General features: G+C 43.4%; 1 protein-coding gene across 13 annotated transcripts in view; it reads left to right on the forward strand.

Moving 5' to 3' along the window:
• PHACTR4 (phosphatase and actin regulator 4) overlaps positions 1-18,180 on the forward strand; it is a 108,824-nt gene that overhangs the window by 87,455 nt on the left and 3,189 nt on the right. For all 13 annotated transcript variants that reach the window (XM_060205704.1, XM_060205697.1, XM_060205700.1 and 10 more), the window contains 4 exons: positions 900-955; positions 4,313-4,374; positions 7,042-7,179; positions 14,862-14,938. In XM_060205704.1, coding sequence (XP_060061687.1) covers positions 900-955; positions 4,313-4,374; positions 7,042-7,179; positions 14,862-14,938 — 333 coding nt within the window. The remainder of the gene's footprint in view (positions 1-899; positions 956-4,312; positions 4,375-7,041; positions 7,180-14,861; positions 14,939-18,180) is intronic.

Here is an 18,180-nt window from a genome sequence, read left to right on the forward strand (position 1 = left end):
CCTGGCCGGCATCCTGATGACACCTGGAACCTGGTGACTGAAAAGAGAGTTAACATACAAAGCCAAACAAATTGTTGAGCAATCATAGCAACAACTTTTTAACTAACTTTCACAATTGAATATCCTCTAGGAATATGAAAATAAAGATGCCCGCATGTTTGTTTATTTATTTATTTATTCCCTTTTGTTGCCCTTGTTGTTTTGTTGTTGTAGTTATTATTGTTGTTGTTATTGATGTTGTTATTGTTGGATAGGACAGAGCGAAATGGAGAGAGGAGGGGGAAAGAAAGTCACCTGCAGACCTTCTTCACCGCCTGTGAAGCGACTCCCCTGCAGGTGGGGAGCTGGGGGCTCGAACCGGGGTCCAGAGTGATGTCTGGTTCTTTCTCTCTACCTATCTTTCTCATTAGTAAACAAACAAATAAATAAATTGTTGAAAAAGTGAATGATGGGGGCCAGACAGTAGAGCACCAGGTTAAACGCACATAATACGAAGCACAAGGACCCGTGCAAGGATTCCGGTTCGAGTCCGGCTCCCCACCTGCAGGAGGGTCTCTTCACAAGCAGTGAAGCAGGTCAGCAAATGTCTATCTTTTTCTCCCTTCTCTGTCTTTCCTTCCCCTCTCAATTTCTCTTTGTCCTGTCCAAAAAATTGAAAAAAATGTCACAGGAGAAGTGGATTCATAGGGTAAGCACCAAGCCCCAGCGATAACCCTTTAGGCAAAAAATAAAATAAAACTACAGTGAATCAGATAAACAAATGAAATGTCAAAAACAGTTTGAAAGTGTGTTATTTCTTCCTAGTGTGGGTGCTGGTATAGATACTAAGAACAGAAGAAAAATCTTAACATTATTGGGATATTTAACATGGACAATGTCCTTATTTATCTCCTTTTTAGACGACTGAGTCAAAGACCAACACCAGAAGAACTAGAACAACGAAACATACTGCAACGTGAGTCCAACTTTGGTATTAAAGTTTTAGCTTTTCTATATTTTTTCTTTGTTATACAGGGAGATTCTTTTAAGTTATCTTTATTTATTGGATAGAGACAGGCAAAAATCAAGAGGGTAAAGGGAGATGGTGAGGGAGAGAGACACCTACAGCACTGCTTCACCACTCGCAAAGCTTTCCCTATGCAGGTGGAAACTGGGGGCTTGAATCCAGGTCCTTGCACATTGTAGCATGTCATGTGCTCTCAACCACCACGTTACCCCAAAGAGAAGAATTTTATGTAGGGATCAAGGAGAAAGTGTTTCAGGCAAGGAAGAATGTCCCACTCCTCATCATTCTGTACAGTGTATCAGTGTGGTATTAGTTGATGTATTGGGACATTTAAAATTTTTTTTTAATTTTTTATTATATTTATTTATTGGATAGAGACAGCCAGAAATTGAGAGGAAGGGGGAGATATAGAGGGAGAAAGGGAGAGAAGCACCTGCAGCCCTGTTTTACCACTTGTGAAGTTGGCCCCTTTGCAGATGGGGACTGGGGCCTTGAACCCACGTCCTTATGCATTATAACATGTGCACTCAACCAGGTGAGCCACCACCTTGCCCCATTCCTTTTTTTTTTTTTTTAGTAATTAAAAAAAAGCACTGCTCAGCTCTAGCTTATGGTGGTGCAGGGGATTAAACCTGGGACTTTGGAGCCTCAGGCATGAGAGCCTTTTTGCATAACCATTATGCTATCTACCCCACCCAATTTTTTCTTTTAATGTTCTCATCATATGCTGTGGTGTACTTGAACAGACCTTCCTCTTCCTAGTGGAATCTGAACACTAGTGCTCAAAGCAAAGCCTCAAATGGGGCCAGGCAGTGGATCACCCATTTGAATATAGTCATGCCCAAGTTCAAGCCTACAGGGCTGGGAAGGGGGGTGGGAGAGCTCAGACCTCATGTATACAAGTCTAGTGCAATGCGGTTTAGCTATCTCAAGCCTTCCCTTCCTGTTTTTTTTTTTTTTTCTTTCTATATTTGTTGGGTAGAGACAGCCAGAAATCAAGAGGAAGAGGGGATGATAGAGAGACAGAGAGTCACCTGCAGCCCTGCTTCACCATTCGTAAAGCTTTCCCCCTGCAGGTGGGAACCAGGGATCCCTGCACATTGTAACACGTGCGCTCAGCCAGGTGCGCCACTACCCGGCCCCCCCTTCCTGTTTGTTTGTTTTTTTAATTTTTTTATTTATAAAAAGGAAACACTCCCCACCTGCAGGGGAGTCGCTTCACAGGCGGTGAAGCAGGTCTGCAGGTGTCTATCCTTCTCTCCTCCTCTCTATCTTCCCCTCCTCTCTCCATTTCTCTCTGTCCTATCCAACAATGACAACAACAATAATAACTACAACAATAAAAAAAAAAAAAAAGGAAACACTGACAAAACTGTAGGATAAGAGGGGTACAACTCCATACAATTCCCACCACCAGATCTCTGTATCCCATTCCCTCCCCTGATAGCTTTCCTATTTATCCCTCTGAGTCATTGTGGGATGCAGAAGGTAGAAGAAGGTCTGGCTTCTGTAATTGCTGGTCGATCCATACTCCCAGCCTGCCTCTCTCTTTCCCTAGTAGGGTGGGGTTGTGGGGAAGTGGAGCTCCAGGACACATTGGTGAGGTCCTCTATCCAGGGAAGTCTGGTCAGCATCATGCTAGCATCTGGAACCTGGTGGCTGAAAAGTTAACATACAAAGCCAAACAAACTGTTGACCAATCATGAACCTAAAGGCTGGAATAGTGCAGACGAAGTGTGTGTGTGTGTGTGTGTGGGGGGGGGTTTCCTCCATTTTGTAGATCGCTAGGAGGCATATTTTAGTTATATTCCAAAAGGCCTCTGGCTATACTAATTTTTTTCCCTGGAGCCTGAAATCTGATATGCAGGTGGATCCTAGTTATTGTCTGGGGAGATGTTGTCATGGCTGGAAAAGGAACAGAAAGCTGGAAGGAAAGCAGGGAAGATAGTAGCTGCCTAATATGGGAAAGGGGTGTAAATATTGTTGACTGTAAACCCCATCGATTTGATTTGGTCTGGGGCCCATATTCACTTTAGGAGCCTATGTGACCTCTGCCTCCCCCCTTCCTGTTTTATCTTTCATACCTCTAGAGTAACAAAATAGGATATTGTGTGGTTTTTTATTTGTGTGGGTTTTTATTTGTTTGTTCGTTTGTTTGTTTTGCTTTCTCTGTACATAATTAACATCCTTAGTTGTTTTTTGTTGTTGTTATTTTGTAGCCTCCAGGGTTTTCGCTGGGGCTTGGTGCCTGCACTATGAACCCACTGCTCCCACTGCTCCTGGAGGCCATTTTTCCCATTTTGTTGCCCTTGTTATTGTTATTGTTGCCATTGCTGTTGTTGTTGTGTAGAACAGAGGGGGAGAGAAAGACACCTGCAAACCTGCTTCACCACTTGTGAAGCGACCCCCTGCATGTAGGGAGCAGGGGGCTCAAACCAGTGTCCTTGCATTTTGTACTATGTGCACTTAACCCGTTTCACTACCACCCGGCCCCCCTGAGTATTATAATCTAGTACAGATTTTAATTTGTTTCTAGATTATAGGGTAGTACTTGGTCTACAAAAACTTCAGAGAAGATGGTGCAGAAAGTAGGGCACTGAACTTGGAAGCATGTAGTTATGCTTCCCAGCATTCCATGTGCCAGAGTGATGCTCTGGTTCTCTCGATATCTTGTTTTGGTTTTTTTTGCTTCCAGGCTTATTGCTGGGGCTCGGTGCATGCACTACACATCCACTGCTCTCGGCAGCCATTTTTTCCAGTGTTGTTGTTGGCAGAGAGAAATTGAGAGAGATGGGGAAGAGAAAGATAGACATCTGCAGGAGGTGAGCCGGGGACTTGAACCAGGATCCTTACACGGGTCCTTGTGCTTCACAATATGTGCACTTAACCTGGTGTTTACCCCCATCCCTATTCTTTCATTGGTAGTAAAAATAGAGATACCAGATCAGGTTTGATGCCCTAATTTGCTGGCCCCTGTTCTTAATTACTTGATTACATCCACAAGAAAATAGTCTTTTTTTTTTCTTCTAATCTAGAGGCAGAGAATGTGGAGCAGAAAAGACCACAGCATTAAAGCTTCCTTCTCAGTGCAGTGTGTGGACCAGGCTAATACCTGGATCGCATAAATAGCAAAGCAGCCTGCTATTCAAATAGGCTATTTTTACCACCAAGAATATTGCCTTGATTTGTTATCTCCCAAAGTCTGATTTAAAGCCTAAAAGAAATATTTGTCAGTGTAATTACTGAAAATTTTAATGTCCAAATTGTCATTTTGAAGTAATAATCTTTGTTTTTTGTCAATTGTAGCTAAAAATGAAGCTGATCGTCAGGCAGAAAAACGAGAGATTAAACGACGACTTACCAGGAAGGTATGATCCCTGAGTATTTGCTTGCACTCTGCTGACTGTTGACTATGTATCCTGTGTTTAAATGACAGATTTGGCTGGAAAGGTATTTATTTGACTTGAATTGCCTTAATTACTATGAAAGTACAATACCTGATAACAAAGATAGAAAACCCACCATTATTGGGAGTCAGGCGGCAGCGCAGCGGGTTAAGCGCACATGGCACAAAGCGCAGGGACCGAAGTAAGGATCCGGTTCAAGCCCCGGATCCCCACCTGCAGGGGAGTCGCTTCATAGGCCGTGAAGCAGGTCTGCAGGTGTCCTTTTCTCCCCCTCTCTGTCTTCCCCTCCTCTCTCCATTTCTCTCTGTCCTATCCAACAACAATGACATCAATAACAACAAAAATAATAACTACTACCACAGTAATGAAAAACAACGAGGACAACGAAAGGGGAATTAAATAAATGTTTTTTTTTTTTTTAAACGGCATTATCAGAGTCAGGCAGTAGCGTAGCCGGTTAAGCGCACATGGCGCAAAGCGCAAGGACCAGCATAAGGATTCTGGTTCCAGCCTCAGTTCCCCACCTGCAGGGGAGTCATTTCACAAGCAGTGAAGCAGTGAAGGTCTGCAGGTGTATATCTTTCTATTCCCCTCCTCTCTCCATTTCTCTCTGTCATATCCAACAAAGAAGACATCAATAATTACAACAATAAAACAAACAAGGGCAACAAAAGGAAATAAATAAATATAATTTTAAAAAATAGCATTATCAAGAGATTTATTTTTTCTTATTTCTTTATTGGGCGATTAATGTTTTTCAGTTGACAATAAATATAATAATAGTTTGTACATGCATAACATTTCTCATTTTTCCACACAACAATACAATGCCCATTGGGTCCTATCCCATCCTGTTCCAGGACCTGCGTCCCCCGCCCCCACCCCAGAGTCTTTTACTTTGGTGCAATACACCAACTCCAGTCCAGGTCCTGCTTAGTGTTTTCTCTTCTGATCCTGCCACCAGGAGCAGTGGATTCCTAGTCTAGGCGCAGATCCCCAGAGATAACCCCAGAGGCAATAAAAATTCATAATAGCCTCCTATAGATTAGTATTTTGTGTGAGTCCTCTTATTATTATTTTTTAATGATTTTATTTTAACAGAGCATCATTCAGCTCTGGCTTATAGTGATACAGGGGGTTTAATCTGGGACTTGGAGCCTCAGGCACAAGAGAGTTTTTTTCATAACCATTATGATATCTATCCCAACCTGCTGGGAAATTGTGCCGCGGCCCGCGCGCACAACAACACCCACCCTTTATTATTTCTTTTAAAATCTCCAGAAAATAGGGTTGGGGTATAGCATAATGGCTATGCAAAGAGACTTTCATGCCTGAGGCTGTCAAGTCCCAGATTTAATCCCCCACATAGCCATAAACCAGAGCTGAGCAGTGCTCTGGTAAAAATAAACAAACAAACAACAACAATAAAATCTCCAGAAAAAGTGAGGAATATACACATTTCTTTCCAGGTAGCACTTTTATCCTTCTTCTGGAATAAAGAAATTGCCCAAAATAGATTAAGGCATTGTTCACGGTGCAAGGAAATTTACCCTTAGAACTATCCCAATTATAGATACTGTCCTATGAATTTTAAAAATATTTTTACTTATTTATTATTGGATAGAGACAGAGAAAAATTGAGGGGGGAGAGGAAGAGAGAGACATAGACCCCTTCAGCCCTGCTTCACCACTTGTGAAGCTTCTGCAGGTGGGAACCAGGGGCTTGAACCTGGGTCCTTTGCACAGTAATATGTGTGCTTAACCAGGTGCGCCACCACCTGGCCCCTCATATGAATTTATTTACTGGCAAATAGCATTGGTATCATCTGAAAGTTTATAGAAAATACAGAAACTCAGACCCCACCCCAGACTTGCTCAGTCAGAATCTGCAGTTTAAATAGATCCACAAATGATTTGTATGCATGCTAGTTTGAGAAGCACTGGCTAAACAGGTCATACTGGTTTGTAGAAGTGGAACACAGTTTGTTTAGGTTTACTTATTGGAACACAATCTTAACTGCACAGTAAGAGGCAAATAAAATAAAGGGTCAGTGGTGGCACACCTGGTAGAGTGCAAATGCTGCAGTGCTCTAGGACCCAGGTTAAGATACCCAGCCCCCACCACCAGAGGGAACACACGAGTAGTGAAGTGCTGCAAATGTCTTTCTTCCTCTGTCCCTCTCCCTCCCCTCAATTTCTCTGTCTCTATCCACTAAATAAATATTAAAATAATAATGAGTAAAATTCCTACAACCCAGAATCTCTGGGAATGGACCTAGGTAGTGGTAAAGATCCCAAGTGATTTTCTTTCTTTTTTTTTTTTCTCTTTTTTTATTGGGGAATTAATGTTTTACATTTAACAGTAAGTACAATAGTTTGTACATGCATAACATTCCCCAGTTTCCCATATAACAATACAACCCCCACTAGGTCCTCTGAATCCTTCCTGGACCTGTATTCTCCACACACCAAAGTAAAAGACTCTGCGGTGGGTGGGTGGGGAGAATACAGGTCCAAGTGATTTTCTATGTGCACTGAAGGCTAAAAAGCACTGAGCTAAAAGTAATTTGAATGCATGATTGATATCTAACTCTTAACTTGGTAAATTAAGAGGTTTCTTTCTTTCAGCTCAGTCAAAGACCAACTGTGGCTGAACTACTTGCTAGGAAGATTCTGAGATTTAATGAATATGTGGAGGTAACAGATGCTCAAGATTATGACCGCAGAGCTGATAAACCTTGGACCAAACTGACCCCTGCTGACAAGGTATATAAGTGTGGCTGGATCTCTATCTCTCTCTCCCTCCTTCCTTCCCTCCTTTATTTCTTTGTTTGAAGATTGTTAGATACTGTCTCTAACTAGAGGGAGAACCAAAAAACAAAAGCTCTACTTTGCATATAATGTTAACTTTCTGTCTTTCTTTCTTTTTTTTTTTTTTTTTCACTAGAGCACTGCTTAGCTCTGGTTTATGGTGGCTCAGGGAATTGAACTTGGGGACTTCGGAGCTTTAGGCATGAGAGTCTCTGCATAACCATTATGCTGTCTCCCCCACCTTACTGCTAAATTTCTTCTTCTTCTTTTTTTCACCAGAGCACTACTCAGCTCTGGCTTATGGTGGTGCGGGGGATTGAACCTGGGACTTGACGGAGCCTAAGGCTTGAAAACCATTATGCTATCTACCCCCACCCCTACTGCTAAATTTCTAATCAAGATATCAAGTGCCAAGATGTACAAACCAGGCAAAGATAGTTCCCCTGTAGAGTACACACTTTACTATGCATGAGACCCCACTTTAAAATCCCAGCACCACATGGGAGCATCGTGGAGTACTATGGGAGAGCTCTGCGAATGGTGGAGCAATGCTATGGTGCCTCTCCTCTCAAAGATGAGTAAATAATTGGACCAACAGATCAGAAGATAATTCACCTGGTAGAGTATGTGACTTGCCGTGTGCATGACCCAGGTGAGCCACAGCAGTGGGGGTGTTCTAATGCTATGACTCCCTCTCTTTCTGTTTCTCTTCATATAAAAAGAATGAAAAAATTGGCCCCAAGAACAGTGACATCATACATGTTGAGACCCTGACACTTCAAAAAAAAAAAAAAAACTGGACTGGCAGGGGTAGATAGCATAATGGTTATGAAAAGAGAGTCTCATGCCTGAGGCTCCAAAGTCCCGGATTCAATTCCCCACACCATCATAAGCCAGAATTGAGCAGTGCTCTGGTTATAAAAATAAAATAAAATAAAATAAAATAAAATAAAATAAAAGACCCGGGAAGCTGCTCAGCAGTATCACATATGGCTGAGAGAGACCCTGGGTTCATCCCCTAGTGCCACATTTAAAAATAATAATATATATCACAAAACCAAAACCCAATACTAATGAGTCCATCACCACCAAGGCTGAAAGAAGAGGAAATCGCTACAAAAATACAGAAGGAAATAAAACATTTTTAATCTTGGTTATATTTGGTTGCAGAGAGTTTGGGTAGCATACCTAAAATTATCTGTGGTCCAGGAAGTGGCACAGTGGATAAAGCAGTGTATTCTCAAACATGAGATCCCGAGTTCAATCCCCAGCAGCACATGTACCAGAGTGATGTCTGGGTCTTTCTCTCTCTGCCTTTCTCATGAATAAATAAATAAACTTTTTTAAAAATTTTTTTTATATTTATTTTATTTATTCCCTTTGTTGCCCTTGTTGTTTTTATTGTTGTAGTTAGTATTGTTGTTGTTGTTGTTGGATAGGACAGAGAGAAATGGAGAGAGGAGGGGAAGACAGAGAGGGGGAGAGAAAGACAGACACCTGCAGACCTGCTTCACCGCCTGTGAAGCGACTCCCCTGCAGGTGGGGAGCCGGGGCTCGAACCGGGATCCTTATGCCGGTCCTTGTGCTTTGCGCCACCTGCGCTTAACCCACTGCGCTACAGCCCGACTAACATAAACTATTTTTTTAAAAAAAAAGATGAAAAAATATTTTTTATGTATTTTTTGGCCTCCAGGGTTATTACTGGCGTTCAGTGCCTACACTACAAATCCACTGCTCCTGGAGGCCATTTTTTCCCTTTTGTTGCCCTTGTTTTATCGTTGTTGTTATTGTAGTTATTGCTATCATTGTTGTTGGATAGGACAGAGAGAAATTGAGAGAGATGGGGAGGACAGAGAGGGGAGAGAAAGATAGACACCTGCAGACCCGCTTGTGAAGTGACCCCCTGCAGGTAGAGAGCTGGGAACTCGAACCGGGATCCTTACGCCAGTCCTTGTGCTTGGCGCCATGTGTGATTAAACCGCTGTGCTACTGCCCCGTGTACTTATTTATTACCATAAGACAGAGAGGAAGAGAAAAAAAGAGAGATTAAAGCAGAACACGTAGCATCACATGGGATGCTATGTGTTGAAGTCAGGACTTCTTCCCTTCAAGTTCAACACTGTTTACTGCACAGCCCTGAAGAGCGCTGTTTTCAGGTGTTTGTTACCAAAGCACTACTCAGCTCTGGCTTATGTTGCTTTTCTATTTTTTTTTTTAATTTTCTTTTATCAAAAAAAAAAATCTTAGGCTTTTTCTTTTTCTCTGGCTTATGTTGATATGAAAACCACTTGTGGTCCGGGAGGTGGCGCAGTGGGTAAAGCACTGGATTCTTAACCATGAGGTCCCGAGTTCAATCCCTGGCAGCACATGTACCAGAGTGATGTCTGGTTCTTTCTCCCTATCTTTTGTCATGAATAAATAAACAAATTCTTTAAAAAAAAAAAAAAAAAGAAAGAAAGAAAGAAAGAAAAGAAGAGAAAAAAAAAAAAAACCACTGCTGGGAAATTGTGCCAGTGCAGTCACATCTGTCATGTTGTCCCCTCAGGCTACTGCTAGTTCCCTGGAGAGTTGGGACATTCTCGGAGTGCCTGTTCAGCCATGTTGTGCCCTCAGGACATTGTCTATATCCCTGCGATATCTGGAGTGCTCTGGTTATTCCTCCCCCCTCCCATTGTCACTGAGAGTTATCATCCTATCCTGGAGTGCTATGGTTACTCCTCCCCCTTCCCATTCTCGCGAAAGCTACTCCTATAAAAACCCTTCGTTTTCTGCACCTCGCTCTCTTGTCAGCCCTCCACTCTGGTGTTCAGACGCAGGAAAGGTTACTGCGTGAGGCGGCCATTTTCTCTACCTCCACGTGGCCCAACCTGCTTCTCTAACACCCAACTCTGAGGTGCCAGCGCCAATAAAGATTTGTGTTTCCTCTTCGCTCCGGACCCTCTCTCTCTCTTCTCTGCAGCCCGCGCACTACAACATCTGGCTCTACAACATCTGGCGCCCAATGTTGCTAATTCACAAACCACTGTACTATCTTCCCACCTATTTCATATAACAGGGAGAATTATTTCCCTTTTTATTGCATTATTGTTTTTTCTTTATGGGGGGAATTAATGGCTTACAGTCAAGAGTAAAATATAGTAGTTTGTACATGTGTAACATCTCTGTTTTCCACATAACAATTCAACCCCCTCTGGGTCCTCCTCTGCCTTCATGTTCCAGAGTACACCGTCCATGTACCCCTTTCCCCCCTCCCCAGAGTCTTTTACTTTGTTGTAATACATATTTTATTAATTTTATTTTACTTTTATTTATTTGCCTTCAGGGTTATTATCACTGGAGCTCGGTGCCTGCACTATAAATCCACTGCTCCTGGAGGCCATTTTTGTTGCCATTGTTATTGTTGGATAGGACAGAGAGAAATTGAGAGAGGAGAGAAAGACAGACACCTGCAGACCTGCTTCACCACTTGTGAAGCAACCCCAGGGGCTTGAACCAGGATCTTTGCACCGGTCCTTGTGTTTCATACCATATGCACTTAACCTGTTGTGCTATCCCCAGCCCCCAATATTACTTCATTTTTTACCAGAGCACTACTCAGCTCTGGCTTATGGTGGCACAGGGGATTGAACCTGGGATCTCAGAGCCTCAAGCTTGAAAGCTTTTTTTTTTTTAAGATTTTATTTATTTATTAATGAGGAAGATAGGAGGAGAGAGAGAGAAAGAGCCAGACATTACTCTGGTACATATGCTGCCAGGGATTGAATTCAGGACCTACACTGTCAGGCTGGAGTAGTGGCTCTTCCTGTGGACTCAGAACTCAGGACCTCATGTTTGAGAGTCTAGTTCCTTAGCCACTGCACCACCTCCTGGACCATGCTTGAAAGCTTTTTATATAACCATTATGCTATCTCACCACCACCCCCCAATTATTACTTTTTTTTTTTATTTTGGTATATGGAATTTCAAATCATGCTTTAATTCAAATAACAGCTCCAAACTGATCCAAACCAAAAATTTTTTTTAAATATTTATTTCCTTTTGTTGCCCTTGTTGTTTTATTATTGTAATTATTGATGTCTTCTTTGTTGGATAGGACAGAGAGAAACGGAGAGAGGAGGGGAAGACAGAGAGGGGGAGAGAAAGACACCTGCAGACCTGCTTCACGGCCTGTGAATCGACTCCCCTGCAGGTGGGGAGCCAGGGGCTCCAACCAGGATCCTTACACCAGTCCTTATGCTTCCTGCCACGGGCACTTAACCCACTGCACTACTGCCCGACTCCCCAAACCAAATTATTTTAAAATCAATTAATTTGTGGCCTCAGAGGTGGCACAATAGACGAAGCATTGAGCTCTCAATAAGCATGAGGTCCCAAGTCCAAACTCCAACATTACATGTCCCAGAGTGATATTCTGGTTCTCTCTTCCAGTTAAAAGGTGAGTGTGTGAGTGGTGGCACAGCTGGTTAAGCACACATGTAACAATGTGCAAGGACTGTAGTTCAAGCCCCCAGTTCCCACCTGCATGGGGAAAGCTTGGGAAGCTTTGCGAGTGGTGAAGCAATGTTGCAGGTGTCTCTTTCTCTGTTCTTCTCTACCACCCCTTTCCCTATCAGTTTCTGGCTGTCTCTATTTAATAAATAAATAAATAAAGATAATAAAAAATATATAAAAGACAGGTTGAGGAGACAGCATAATGGTTCTGCAATGACTTTCATGCCTAAGGCTGATGGCTCAGGTTCAGTCCCAAGCACCACCATAAGCCAGAGGTAAGCAGTGCTCTAGTATAAAAGAGAGAGAGAGATTAATTGATTAATTAGTTAATTAAAGATTTATTTATGTATTTTTTAGCATGAGAGATTAAGAACATACCCCTGGTATATGTGATGCCAGGGATCAAAGTTGGGGACTTAAGTGTGCAAATCCAAAATTCTGACTACTATGCCATGGCCAGTGTCACAAGAGATTATTTTTTTATGAGCTAGACTAGAGCTTTGCTCTGACATACACAGTGCGGGAGTATGAATCTGGGGCCCCATGTATGAATGTCACACACTCTACCTGTTGAGAGCCACTTCCCCAGCTACAGGTAAAACATCTCCACATTCTGTGAAAATACTAGTAGCTACAATACCTTTCTTTCTCTCTCTCTTTTTTTTTTTTTCCTTTTTGTTACATTTTTCCCATTTTGTTCCCCTTGTTGTTCCCCTTGTTGTCATTACTATTGTTGTCATTGCTGTTGTTGCTGGATAGGACAGAGAGAAATGGAGAGAGGAGAGGAGATAGAGAGGTAGAGAGAAAGACACCTGCAGACCTGCTTCACTGCCTGTGAAGGAACTCCCCTGCAGGTGGGGAGCCGGAGGCTCCAACTGGGATCCTTAGCCAGTCCTTGCACTTTGCACCACCTGCACTTAACCACTGCGTTACCACCCAACTGCCTACCCTTGTTTTTTTTGTTTGTTTGTTTTATTGTTGTTGTAGTCGTAGTTGTTGTTGATGTCGTTGTTGTTGGATAGGACAGAGAGATATCGAGAGAGGAGGGGAAGACAGAGGGGGAGAGAGAAAGACACCTGCAGATCTGCTTCACCGCTTTTGAAGTGACCCCTTTGCAATTGGGGAGCCAGGGGCTTGAAATGGGGAGCCATATGCCGGTCCTTGCACTTGCTGCCATGTGCACTTAGCCCACCCGACCCCCTCTTTTTTTTTTTTTTTTTTTTTCTTTTTTACCAGAATACTGCTCAGCTCAGGCTTATGGTGCTGGGACTTTTGAAGGTTCTGGTATGAGTTTGCATAACAATTATGCTGTCTTAAAGCCCAGAGATCCTGAATTTCTGAGTTTGAATTTAATCCCTAGTGGGAGTCTGGCATAACACAGCGGGTTAAGTGTAGGTGGCGCAAAGCACAAAGACCGGCGTCAGGATCTCGGTTTGAGCCCCCGGCCCCCCACCTGCAGAGGAGTAGCTTCACAGGCGGTGAAGCAGGTCTGCAGGTGTCTGTCTTTCTCTCTCCTCTCTGTCTTCCCCTCCTCTCTCCATTTCTCTCTGTCCTATCCAACAAATAACATAAATTGATGCTGAGGAATTATTCTGATGCAGTCTCCACCCCCAGGTTTTACCACGCCCTGCGAAATCCTAGCAGTGCCCCCTTCAACCAATCCTGGCCCCACACGTCACCCCTGGTTGTCGCCCAATAAAAGCCCCCTCACCCCCCCCCCCCAAGCGCTCTCGGGGCTCTCGGCTACCTCTCTCTCTCTCTCTCCCCTCCCTCCCTCTCCCTCTCTCTCCTCCTTCGGCACTCTCTCAGATCTCTCTCCCTTCTCTCGCCCTGTGGTCATGTAGTGGGGAAGGCCATTGTCGGCTGATTCCACGTGGCCTGAGCCACCCCCCCCCATCCTATAATAAAGATTTGTGTACCCCACTTGCTCTGGACTTCCTGTCTCTTCTCCGCGGTGCAGCCCGACACCTGACCACAACAACAACAATCAATAACAATGATAAACAATAAGGGCAACAAAAGGGAAAATAAATAAATGTAAAAAAATTAAAGGGAGTCAGGCAGTAGGCAGCAGCTTAAGTGCACGTGGCGCAAAGCGCAAGGACCAGAGGAAGGATCCCGGTTAGAGCCCCGGCTCCCCACCTGCAGGGGAGTCGCTGCACAGGCGGTGAAGCAGGTCTGCAGGTGTCTGTCTTTCTCTCCCCCTCTCTGTCTTCCCCTCCTCCATTTCTCTCTGTCCTATCCAACAACGACAACAACAGTAAAAACAATAACTACAACAAGGGCACCAAAAGGGAATAAATAAATAAATAAATATTTTTTAAAAAATTAAAATGAAAAGGTGGACTGGGAGGTGGCACAGTGGATAAAGCATCAGAATCTCAAGCATGAGGTCCTGAGTTCAAACCCCGGCAGAACATGTACCAGAGTGATGTCTGGTTCTTTCTCTCTCTCCTCCTATCTTTCTCATTTATAAATAAATAAAATCGTATTACACCAAAGTACAAGGCTCTGGGGTGGGTGGGTGATCCAAAAAGGATGACAGAGGACATAGTGGGCGTTGTATTGTTATATGGAAAACTGGGAAATGTTATTCATGTACAAATTATTGTATTTACTGTTGAATGTAAAACATTAATTCCCCAATAAAGAACTTAAAAAATAAATAAATAAAATCTTTTTTTAAAAAAGAATCTAATCCCTAGCATAGCATGCGCCAGAGTAAGGCCTGGTTCTCCCTACCCCACCCCTCCAATAATTAAATAAAACTTTCAAAAACACTGTGGAGCCAACAAAATAGCTCACTTGGATAGTGTACTGCCTTGCCATGTGCACAACCTAGGTTTGAATGTGGCTCCTATGGCACTGAAGGATGCTTGATACTTACTCTTTCTTTGCACTTCTGTCTCTATCTAAAAAAAAGAAAAAGAAAAGTGTTACTTCCAAGATTCTGCTTTTGGGTTATCAGATGCACAGTGTCAGGTACAGTGATATACATCAGACTTAGAACTTTGCTCTGTGTACTCGCCGCGCTCCTTTCCTCCCTCTGGGAGGCCTGCACAGAGCATAGAGAAGAGGCGGCAAACACACTGCTGTACTATAAACAGGCAGAAGGTGCAGAAACATCTTTGTGTCCTATTTCACAGGCTGCCATAAGAAAAGAACTAAATGAATTCAAAAGCTCAGAGATGGAGGTCCATGAAGAGAGCAAACATTTTACACGGTAAGACCCCCAACGTCCCTAGTTCTACTAAAACTAATTATACTAGAATTCTGACAAGACCTTGGAACCTCAGGCATGAAAGTCTTTTTTTTTTTTTTTTTTGGCTTATGGTGGTGCAAGGAATTGAACCTGGGACTTTCGAGCCTCAGGGATGAGAGTCTCTTTGCATAACCATTATGCTATCTCCCCTGGCATATATATATATATATATATTTATTATTATTATTTATTATAGGATAGAGACAGAGAAAAGAGAAATGTGCAACACTGCTTTACCATTCCTGAAGCTTTCACCCTGCGGGTGGGGGCCAGAGGCTTGAATCTGGGTCCTAGTGCACTGTAATGTGTATGCTTTTTTTTTTTTTAATTTTTTTAAATATATATTTGTATTTATTTTTCCCTTTTGTTGCCCTTGTTTTAGTTATTGTTGTTGTATTTGATGTCGTCGTTGTTAGATAGGACAGAGAGAATGGAGAGAGGAGGGGAAGGGGGGGGAGAAAGACAGACACCTGCAGACCTGCTTCACTGCCTGTGAAGCGACTCCCCTGCAGGTGGGGAACCAGGGGCTCGAACCGGGATCCTTATGCCGGTCCTTGCTTCGCACCACATGCGCTTAACCCGCTGCGCTACCGCCCGCCTCTCATAATGTGTATGCTTAACCAGGTATACCACTACCTGGCCTCTAGGCCAGATCTTAGAAAAAGAATTTGCCGGAGTCAGCCGTAATGCAGCAGGTTAAGCACACATGGCACAAGGACTGTCGTAAGGATCCCGGTTCGAGTCCCCAGCTTCCCACCTGCAGGGGATTCGCTTCACAGGCAGTGAAGCAGGTCTGCAGGTGGCTGTCTTTGTCCCCCCCCTTCCCCTCCTTTCTCCATTTCTCTCTGTCCTATCTAACAACTGTCGTAAGGATCCTGGTTCGAGTCCCCAGCTCCCCCACCTGCAGGGGAGTCGCTTCACAAGCGGTGAAGCAGGTCTGCAGGTGTCTGTCATTGTCTCCCCCCCTCCATTTCTCTCTGTCCTATCCAACAATGACATCAATAACAACAGTAATAACTACAACAATGAAACAACAAGGGCAACAAAAGGGAATAAATAAATATTTTTAAAAAAAAAAAAGAATTTGCCTAGGCAAAAAGAAACATTGCTAACAGAAGAACCAGCATTGTCAAGAATGTAGGGGATGGGAAAGTGTTTAATGTTATGTCTAGAAACAGGTAATATGGCTGGATCAGAGGCCACATGGAGGCAGTGTAGGGAAGATGAAAACAAATAAGATTTTATGTCGCACTTTAAAGAGCTCTGAATGGTATGCTGAGGTATTGGAACCATTGGTTCTATGTATTTCAGAACAAATTCTAGTGGATGGGGGAGACAGAAGAATGGTTATGGGAGTCACACGTGGCGCAAAGCGTAAGGACCAGAATAAGGGTCCCGGTTTGAGCCCCCGGCTCACCATCTGCAGGGGAGGAGTCCCTTCATAGACGGTGAAGCAGGTCTGCAGGTGTCTGTCTTTCTCTCCCCCTCTGTGTCTTCCCTTCCTCTCTCCATTTCTCTCTGTCCTATCCAACATCAATGACAACAACAACAATGATAAACAACAAGGGCAACAAAAGGGAAAATAAATTATATATATTTAAAAGAAGAATGATTATTTAAACAACTTTCATGCCTGAGGCACCGGAAGTTCCAGATTCAATCTCCTGTACCACAGTAAACCAGGGCTGAGAAGGAAGAAAGAAGTTCTGGGGATCACTTGGGTAGTGCACTCTTTTGTCACTGTTTTGCTAGTGGTAAAGCAGGGCTGCAGGTTTTTCTCTCTCTTTTTTAAGAAATTATTTATTAGTGAAAAAAATAGGAAGAGAGAAAGAACCAGACTTACTCTGGTACATGTGCTTCTAGGGGTTGAACTTGAGACCTCATGCTTGAGAGTCCAATTCTGTGTCTACTGCACCATCTCCCAGACCACTCTCTTGTCTCTCTCCCACCCTATTCCCTCATCCCCCCATAACTCTCAATGCTTTATCACACAAAAAAAAGTGGAAGGGAAAAGATTAAATATTTATTTATTCCCTTTTGTTGCCCTTATTATTTTATTGATGTGGTGTTGATAAGACAGAGAGAAATGGAGAGAGGAGGGGGAGAGAAAGCTAGACACCTGCAGACCTGCTTCACTGCCTGTGAAGCGACTCCCCTGCAGGTGGGGAGCCGGGGGCTGGAACCGGGATCCTTACGCTGGTCCTTGAGCATTGCACCACTTGCACTTAACCCACTATGCTGCCGCCTGACTCCCTTATTTATTTATTAATAAGAGAGAAGGGGGACAGAAAAAATCCAGAGCATCACTGACACATACAGTGCCTGGGATGGAACTCATGACCTTTTCCTGAAAGCCCAATGTTTTTACCTACCTTCCATCTGCAAAAGAATGGTATTTCAAGAAAGAAGAGGGTCAAAAACTATGAAATGCTGCAGAAAGGGCGGGTAGGGGGGCCAGGCAGTAAGCATAGTGGGTTAAGTGCACATGGCCCGAAGTACAAGGACCAGCATAAGGAACCTGGTTCAAGCGCCCAGCTCCCCACCTGCAGGGGGATCACTTCACAAGTGGTAAAGCAGGTCTGTAGGTGTCTATCTCTCCCCCTCTCTGTCTTCCCCTTCTCTCTCCATTTCTCTCTGTCCTATCCAACAACAGCAATGGCAACAATAATAAGAACAAGGGCAACAAAATGGGAAAGATGGCCTCTAGGAGCAGTGGATTCGTAGTGCAGGCACCAAGCCCCAGCGATAATCCTGGAGGTAAAAGAAAAAAAAAAAAGAGAGAGAGAGAAAGAAAAGAAAAGAAAGGTCAGGTAGAAGTAGAGTGGATTATAAGCAGTTTATTTATTTATTTTGGATAGAAACAGAGGAATTAAGTGGGAAGGGGGGGAAACGGGTTCATGTGGTGACACACCTGGCTAAGTGTATGTATTACCATACATAAGGGCCTAGGTTCAAGCCCCTGGTCCTCACCTGTAGGGGGGAATGTTTCACAAGTGGTGAAACAATGCTGCAGGTACCTCTCTTTCCCTTTCTTTCTTTTTTAATTTATTTATTTACTCCCCTCTGTTGCCCTTGTTGTTTTATTGTTGTAGTTATTAGTGTTGTTGTTATTGATGTTGTTGTTGTTGGATAAGACAGAGAGAAATGGAGAGGGGAGGGCAAGACAGAGAGGGAGAGAGAAAGACACCTGCAGAACTGCTTCA

Source organism: Erinaceus europaeus, chromosome 13 (assembly GCF_950295315.1).
Source record: "Erinaceus europaeus chromosome 13, mEriEur2.1, whole genome shotgun sequence".
In the NCBI taxonomy this organism is placed as follows: Eukaryota; Metazoa; Chordata; class Mammalia; order Eulipotyphla; family Erinaceidae; genus Erinaceus; species Erinaceus europaeus.